This window comes from Brachypodium distachyon, chromosome 1 (genome assembly GCF_000005505.3).
Source record: "Brachypodium distachyon strain Bd21 chromosome 1, Brachypodium_distachyon_v3.0, whole genome shotgun sequence".
In the NCBI taxonomy this organism is placed as follows: Eukaryota; Viridiplantae; Streptophyta; class Magnoliopsida; order Poales; family Poaceae; genus Brachypodium; species Brachypodium distachyon.
In genome coordinates this window covers 64473753-64482675 of record NC_016131.3, presented here as the reverse complement: position 1 = coordinate 64482675, position 8923 = coordinate 64473753, and the positions used below count along the sequence as shown (strand labels likewise).

The 8923-nt window shown below is 44.0% G+C and overlaps 2 protein-coding genes across 2 annotated transcripts; both read left to right on the top strand.

Moving 5' to 3' along the window:
- The first annotated feature begins 1139 nt into the window (after window positions 1-1139).
- Window positions 1140-4529, top strand: LOC100823707 (eukaryotic translation initiation factor 2 subunit alpha homolog). The gene is made up of 5 exons (XM_003558084.3): window positions 1140-1769; window positions 2218-2364; window positions 2442-2546; window positions 3791-3889; window positions 4040-4529. The coding sequence occupies exons 1-5, from the start codon at window positions 1254-1256 to the stop codon at window positions 4187-4189; spliced, it is 1017 nt and encodes a 338-aa protein (XP_003558132.1). The 5' UTR covers window positions 1140-1253; the 3' UTR covers window positions 4190-4529.
- A 1253-nt stretch (window positions 4530-5782) lies between these two features.
- Window positions 5783-8519, top strand: LOC100823407 (glucan endo-1,3-beta-glucosidase 9). The gene is made up of 2 exons (XM_003558083.4): window positions 5783-6217; window positions 7211-8519. The coding sequence occupies exons 1-2, from the start codon at window positions 5859-5861 to the stop codon at window positions 8310-8312; spliced, it is 1461 nt and encodes a 486-aa protein (XP_003558131.1). The 5' UTR covers window positions 5783-5858; the 3' UTR covers window positions 8313-8519.
- Window positions 8520-8923: the final 404 nt, after the last annotated feature.

The following is an 8923-nucleotide window of genomic DNA, read 5'->3' as shown; positions in this document are numbered from 1 at the left end:
CGGTGGTTACTAATCAGTGCTCGGTGAGTTCTCGTTCCGGTTGAGTACTAAACTAATGATTGTGCGGTACTTAAGGGGTTCACGGAATGTCACTGAGACTGAGTAGTACCATCATGTGTATCGGGAGGTCCACCAGTGGCGGTTCTTTTTTTTGGCTGCCACTGGTGGCGCTCAGGGTTTCCATGCGCAGCTCCAGTGGCGGTGACTTGTTTCGGGACAAGAATCACTGCCATTGGTGTTGCTCGTGGATGCCCCGATAGGCTTCCAGTGGCGGCGGATTTTTTGGTCTGTTTTAACCGCCACTGGAGGAGATCACGGAAGGAGTTTTCTGTACTAGTGGTTGCTCTCCATCGCACTCCCCGTGCTGATGCATGCATGTTGTATGCGTGCAGTGTGCATGCAAGTGTGTGTGGAGAAGAGTTTATGACGATGCTATACGTACGATGAATTTTTCGTCCAACACTCCGACGCTATGTGAAAGATGTGGGTTGGGCCTTGGCACGGGCCAGCATGAGAGGGTGGGCATCTGGCCAATACGATGGAGGATCGTACACACATCGGACAGAATTCATCATACGCAAAGCAATTTAGTGTGTGTTTTCCTGTCATAAACTTGCTAATTACGTGCTCCCTCCGTGCAACAAAAGATGAAGTTTCTTAAAATTTAGATATATCTAGATGTGACTTAGTGTATTGATGCAATTTACTCAAAGTTGAGACATCTTTTGTTGGACGGAGGTAACCACCCCCAGTTACTAATTCCTTCACTTATATCGTGTGTGTTTTCCTGTCATAACCTCTTCTAAATTTTTTCCTCTGCACCGGAACGAAGGAAGACATAAATCATCGGTGGGCTGAAAAATTAAAAGGCCTGAGTACAAATGATCCTACTCCTACGTGGGCTACTGGTCTACCAAGCGAAGCCAGCACACCTAAACATGACCTGAACAGTCCACGGCTTCACGCTTCGCAACTGTACTACGCAAACAAAAGATGGTTACGTATTCCGTAAATACGCTATCGTGTTCCATCTGCCACAGACCGTGTCGAGATTCGAGAACTCGAGATATCGAATCCACGGGGACCGTCCGATCCTCTCGCTTCTCCTCGACGGCTCGACAAGCAATATCCTCTGCCGGACGCCGCCCTCCACCCCTCCAAAACCCAAGCAAACCCTAGATCCGCCGCGTTCCCCTCGAACTCCGGTGACCCCCCCCCCCCCTACCCCACCTGTAACCGACGCGGCCGCAACGATGCCGAACCTCGAGTGCCGGATGTACGAGCCGCGGTTCCCGGAAGTGGATGCCGCGGTGATGATCCAGGTCAAGCACATCGCCGACATGGGCGCCTACGTCTCCCTCCTCGAGTACAACAACGTTGAGGGCATGATCCTCTTCTCCGAGCTGTCCCGCCGCCGTATCCGTTCCATCTCCTCCCTCATCAAGGTCGGCCGCCAGGAGCCTGCCATCGTGCTCCGTGTCGACCGCGACAAGGGATACATCGACCTCTCCAAGCGCCGTGTCTCCGAGGAGGAGGCGCGCTCGTGCGAGGACAAGTACAACAAGTCCAAGCTCGTGCACTCCATCATGCGCCACGTTGCCGAGACGCTCGAAATCGACCTCGAGCCCATCTACCAGCGCATCGGCTGGCCACTCTACCGCAAGTACGGACACGCCTTCGAGGCCTTCAAGCTCATAGTCGCCGACCCTGACGCCATACTCGATGTCCTCACCTACGAGGAGAAGGAGACCGGTCCTGACGGCCAGGAGGTTACTCTCAGTTCCTTGTCAACCCACCAAACATCATGATTTTCATTCCCTAATTTGGTTATATGCGCTATTTGTGGTCATTCTAGATGTGATTATATAATCACTAATAACTTCACCATGTTTACATGTTATAGACTGAGCTAGCACTTCTTTTATGTCATGTGTGTTTGTGCATTTGTAACAGACTCCAGACGTACTAGATGTCATGTACGACTGCTGAATGCTGTGGATTGCGAAGTTTGTTTTGTTGAATTTGCCCCATATGAATCTTGTCTGTACTCTGTAGTATGTTAACCATGCGGACACAGTTAGTTTGTTGAGGATTGCTATGCCGTTTATATTGCATAGGTTTAGGAGTACATGTTTACTTATGAGTTCATCTGTTGTCAAATGGATTAAGTGGACTTTCTAGTTAACTAATTCTTGGACCTATCTAATTTACCTGCAGGTGATTAACGTGGTGCCTGCTGTGACCCCGGAGGTTAAGGAGACTCTGGTCCAGAACATAAGGAGGAGGATGACCCCACAGCCACTCAAGATCCGTGCTGATGTTGAGATGAAATGTTTCCAGTTTGACGGGGTGCTTCACATTAAGGTTTTTAGTTAACCTTGTTTCTGCTTTATGACTTAATGGAATTTTGTGGGTTTTGCTTATTCTATTTGAACTTGCAGCAAGCCATGAGAAAAGCTGAAGCTGCTGGTAATAATAATTGTCCTGTGAAGATTAAGCTAGTTGCTCCTCCTCTTTATGTTCTGACTACACAAACTCTTGACAAGGTTGGTGTTTCCTTCAGCCTCTTTTCATGATACCTGCAGCCTTCTTCTCCCGTTATTTTGCTTGATTGAATAGGTAGACCAATTATTATTATTTAGAAAGAATCACATAGTATGATTTAGAGAGAATCACATTGTATGATGAGCCTTCAGATGAAGCTTCCTCCATGATAAAACACTGATTCTCTTTCGTTAATTTATCTGTATCTGGGACCACATTGTCAGGCGGTAACTTTTTAACACTGGTGCTCATTCATTTTGGTAGAGGAATTCTTTTGTGCTGATTGATTAGAGGAGGGCAGAGGAGATCTTACAATTAGTGCTTAACTTGCTACCAGTTTGTTAACAACTATTGTTCTGCATATTATGTGGCATATTGTTGTATATCTTCTGCTCTTTTTCCCTGACATTTGGAAATGGGGTTGATCCACTTTTTATTCCAAATAATGTCTAACTTCTGTGAGTATAGCTCACTTTGCGGTTCTTGAACTCTGTTGTGCTTATTTGTTAAGCTGTTGCAGATGAGAATCCAAATAAGTTATTTATCTTATTTATAGACAATATTGAATGTAGATAAATTCGGTTTACTAATGGTTGTCCTCTCATATTTTATCTTGTATGTTCCGCAACAAAAATATGTCCTTTGGACATTGATTGAAAATTTTACCTGGTAGCAATATTCTCAGGCTCATTTCTCTGTTGTTGAGCTGTTCTGCGCTGAACTTATTTTATAATTTGCTGTGGAAAATAGCCAGAAAAGCAGAAAAAAGTTGTTTAAGAGAATGGTAAAATATGGGAAGGTAGGTTGGGCAAGTGGGATTATCTAAATCCACAGCTATGCCAAAAGCAGCCTCAGTTTTTAAAATAATTCAACATGGGATTGTCATAATCCACTGTGATGCTAAACAGAACTTAATTATTTTATTATTGTGGCTTGTGCTTAACTAAAGGTTGTGTATATATTTAATCTAGACTGATCTAAAATATCCATTAGTAACAGCAATTATCTATGTGAAAATGGCTCAGGTCTGTATTTTTTTTATGTATAAGTCACCTGCAAAATTATGCAAATGGCAAGTTTACTTTGAGACTGATTTCTGTATGGCAAGTTCATAATTTTTAAAATAAATAAATTATCTGATTTTTGAGCTATTATTTGAACACAGTATTATGGCTTATGTGCTATCATGTTTTAACTCTGCAGAAAATAACAATTTTGTTCTTTTGTTTGTTCCTTTTTTGGATAGGACCAAGGAATCTCAGTTCTCACTGATGCAGTTAAAGCCTGCATGACAGAGATTGAAAAACATAAGGGGAAGTTAGTGGTGAAAGAAGCGCCAAGAGCTGTAAGTTTTTTTCTTCACATCCTGCCTTTTAGTTATGTATATCTCTAGTGTACGTGTTTTAAAGATTAAAACTGTACCTACTGGTTATTTTCAAAACTTATAGCTTGTCCCAACTCATGAAGCTTTGCATTTTTTGCATTCTATACACAGGTGAGTGAGCGAGAATCCAAGCTATTGGATGCCCAGTTTGAAACCTTGGTTGAGCAAAATGCTGAGGTTGCTGGTGATGATGATAGTGAGGAGGAGGATGAAGGAATGGGTGACATCGACGTTTCAAATTCTGGTGTCCATGCGGAATGAGTCTTCGTTAGTTGGTTTCGATGAGATTTTGTTGTATAGCACCAGCCAAGATCCTAAATCAAGCTATTTAAAAGCCCTTTGAATTCATTGGCAGTGAAATCTTCAGTTTTCATCTGCCAGTGCTGGGTTTTACTCTGATTAAGCAAACACCTAATTTTTCCTTGGGAGTGAGACGTAGTTCCTGTGCTATACAACAATTGTTTTTGTGCCCAATTTTGCTGGTGTTCGTTACTACACATGCGAAAATTGAACAATTGTTTCTTGTGCCCAATTATGCTGGTGTAAATTACTATACATGGACAAATTTATCTTATGCTACTGCATCGCGCTTTTGGCCGTATTGCCCCTGCTGATGTGATCCACTTGTTTGTCTGTGTTGGCTCTTCCCCGTTAGTCGAACCAAACATATTTGCTACGTCCGGCCAAACACATTTATTTCAAAAATCTAGGCTAAGAAACGGGCGTGACCTCAGGCCTCCTGTCTTGTTATCTTGCTAGTTGCTACGAATTCCTTCCGAACCAGATTTTGTACTAACTTGAACTTGGTATAAAGCTATAGTTGTATTAAATCTGAAATATCCTAAATTGTTGTCGAAATATTAGATGTATCTAGACGTTTTAAAAAATATATACATTCATATCTGAACAAATTTGAGTCAAGAATTTAGGATCAGAGAGAGTAATACTTAGTATTATAGATTGGAGGAGTACAGTTTTCTCGGTGTGCCGTGTGGAAAGCCTAGCCCGGTCAATAATCTGTGGATCTAGAATCTGTTGCTTCTCCTCGCAAGCTCCGCTCTCAGTCCGTGCTGCGGCTTGCATGCTGTACCGCATTCTAGACAACGTTGTCCACTTTGAAGCTGGTAATTGTTGGATAATGCCTTATGTTTCTGCTGGGAGAAATCGTGTTCTAAGTCGCGCATCCTTTAGAAGTCGACTAGAATCATTAAACATGTTTATAGCAGGTGGTGATCCTGCTTCTACGAGAGGAAAACAGAGTAATTTTCAAGGAAGTACCTCGTGTACTTCTAGCTCTAAAAAATGAGCACATCGGACTAAAGTGCAACTTCAACAAAACAGGAAGCCATCTGATGCCACTATACCCCAAACACTTTAATAAACAGACCTTACTCCAAGCATCTACTTTTCTAGCACATTAGACCAAATACAATGGAATGACATAGGCAGGCCGTAAGCTTTTAAATACTCTTTTGTTCATATTAAGTGACTTAAATTAGCCCAAATATCAATGTATTTATAAAAAAAACGTATAGATACAAGTAATATTTCGTCACTTAATATGGACAAGAGAGAGTACTACATTTTGTTGAGTTTGAGGGAAGAGAAGAATAGAGAAGAGAGAAGCGGGTTGTTAGCTAACAGCCGGCTGCAGCACGTGCTTCTAGGCTCTCTGTTGTAAAGACTATTCGAAACATGACATGAGCTGCTAGACAGCAACTTGTTTTGTTATCGCTCTTGCTCTTAAGAGCTATATCAGTCTTGGGCAAGGTTACATGTGCGTAGTTTTGAACTGCTCTCAGTGCGTAAGTTAGATCGGTTGCTGCCGGTGTGTAAAGTTTGCAAGCTGGTTTGCCCTGCACTACTGCGCTTGCTCTATGAACGTTTGCTACGCAGCGGCAGCGGTGTACGCGGAACGGAACACCAGGAAATGCGGCCCAGTCGCCAGCACCCGATGCCGTCACAGGCACCTGCGCTCCCGCTCCTCCTCCTCCTCCTCGCCGTTGCGCCGCCGCCGGCCGCCGCAGTGGGCGTGAACTGGGGCTTCGCGTCATCTCACCCGCTCCCGGCGGAGCAAGTCGTGCACGGCCTCCTCCTCCCCAACTCCGTCACCCGCGTCCGCCTCTCCGCCGCCTCGCCCGACGCGCTCTCCGCCCTTGCCGGCACCGGCGTCGCCGTTACCGTCGGGGTCCCCAACGAGCTGCTCCGCCCCCTCGCCGCCTCGAGGAAGGCCGCCGCCGCCTGGGTCCACGACAACGTCACCCGCTACGCGTCCGCCGTACTGTTCGAGTAAGAGCCGCATCCCCTCCTCCCGTTCCAATGCGCGGTTACTATGCGCCGGCGCATTTGCGGCCTTGCCGGCTACTGGTCTTACACTAGGGTAGTCTTCCACTGGTCATTTTCCTTTCTTTTCGAGATATGGTATTTTACTGATGTTATATCATGGGATGGGAAGGGACCAACACGCAGTCCTTAGTTAGATCAATTCTAAATTATGTTTCAGTTGACCAAATTCTTGGAGTGCACCAGATGAATTGGTTACTCGATTTGCATCCACAGGAGTGGCCAGTCTGCTGACATCTCACAACCTATCTCCTTAATAATGCTGACGGTTGACCAATCTGAACTGAAGATGGAAGATATACTGCTTTAGCCTTTAGTCCAGTGCCATTGGTTGACTTCAATAGGTTATGTGTCTGAATCGAAGTAGATGCACCTGAATTTTCTTATTACTAGGTACATCAAGGTCTTTTTTCGTGAAACATAGCTAGATTTATAAAACAGGCCGCAAATGTCAGTACCGACGCGCCAGCAGGTCACTGTATTCCAGAGTTCCAAATCCTTTGAGTTTTGATGGATTTGGTGACCCAGAGGTGATAAGAAAAGGCTGGGGGCACGACCTCCTTTCGAAAAAAGAGGTGATAAGAAAGACTTGTCTTGACTCCCGCTACAAGACTTAGACTGTCAGAGGATGTTTCGTTCTGGCTAAGCATTCCTTATTGTTGTTTCTAGGTTGATCGGTAGCAGACAAACCAGATAGAGACTACAATGTCACCAATGTTTTCTTTCACATTAATTAAGTATGTTTGTATTATTGGTATTAAATTTGAATTAATAGTAGTCAAGTGTAGGATGAATCCTGGATTGGAGGCACATGATCTGTTTTGTAACAATGCTTAATTTGTTTTTTTTTTTTGGTATTTGCATCCATGCTACATTTACAGGTATTATCTGGGTTTGTTTGATATTATCTGTTTTACTGACGAGCGAATTAATTTACAGGTATATTGCTGTTGGAGATGATCCATTTCTTCTCAACCATGGGCAGCAATTTCAACCTTTCGTGGTTCATGCAGCAGCAAATATTCAACAGGCACTGGATGATGCAAAGTTATCCAAGAAGATGAAAGTAGTCGTGCCTTGTAGCTCAGATGCATACCAGAACACATCTACTCTGCCTTCAAAAGCTTACTTCAGGCCAGATGTTAACAAAACCATGGTTGAGCTCCTCCAGTTTCTTGCTAATCACAGCTCACCATTTATGGTCGAGCTCAATCCGATTTTGAGCTTTCAACAGAAGAAGAATATTTCATTGGAGTATTACACTTTCCAACTGATGTCACATCCAATAATTGATGGTCATAACAAGTATGAAAACTACTTTGACGCGAGCATAGATGCTTTAATTACTGCTCTAACAAAAGCTGGCTTCAGTGACATGGGCATCGTTGTCGGGAGAGCGGGATGGCCAACAGATGGAGCTGCGAATGCAACTCCAGCTATTGCTCAATCCTTCATGACAGGCCTGGTCAACCACCTGGCAAGAAAATCTGGTACTCCACTTCGCCCAAAATTTGTTCCAACTGAGACATACCTCTACAGCCTTTCAGATGAAGATCAATGCAGTATAGCAAGGGGAACTTATGAGAGACACTACGGTATTTTTACCTTCGATGGCCAAGCCAAGTATTATGTCAACTTGGGTCAGGGTGCTAAAGCTCTCAAGAATGCCCCTGATGTGGACTATCTTCCATCGAAATGGTGTGTGGTGGATAACAACAAGGATATGTCCAGCATTTCTTCCAGTTTTTCTGCCGCTTGCTCCAATGCCGACTGTACTGCTCTGTCGCCTGGTGGTTCTTGTGCAGGTGTTGGCTGGCCTGGGAATGTGTCATATGCATTCAACAATTACTATCAGCAGCATGATCAGAGCGAGGAGAGCTGCACCTTCAATGGCCTAGGTTTGATAACAACTGTTGATCCATCCGTGGATAACTGCCTCTTTGCTCTTGCAATCCGCACATCTGCTGCTTCCTCCTTTCATCCATCATTGACCACGTTGTGGATACTAGTTTTGTGGTTTTGCATTTATAGTTTAGCCTGATGTAACTGCCCAGCCTATTTTCTGATGCCTTTTAAGGCCAAATTGAGCCTTGAAGATGTTCCTATGTGCATCTCGCAGCATGTGCTAACTCAAAATCTTTGTGAACCATGTCAAGCACCAAGTATTTCTGAAGTTGTGTAAATTCCTACGTTGTACTCCTCAGACGAAAATTCTAATTTACCGGAGCCGGTACCTGCCAGAGTTTAATCGGCCGTTCATCCTCTCGGTCGAGATTCATTCTCTGTTTTCAGGTTCCGTAGATTTTTGTTGCTTCTAGCTAGCTATCCATACGTGGGTCCCAGGCTCCTAGATGGGACGCTGTTGCTGGTTGGGGAACTGGTTGGGGAAGACAATGATACACTAACACATTTTGATTTTTTTACAAATTATTTGAGGGTCTAAATGAACTCAGAATTTGATGAAAATGTGGGGGTTTGTTTAAGATGGTCTTTCCCACCTACAGGAAAAGTTTCGAGCAAGTTCAAAATCTCGGCCGATCTCCACCGATACTAGTACTACACTAACACGTTTTGGTAGTTGTACAAATTATTTGGTGGTCCAAACGGACTCAGAAATTGATGAAAAGTTGATGATTGGTTTAAGATGGTGTT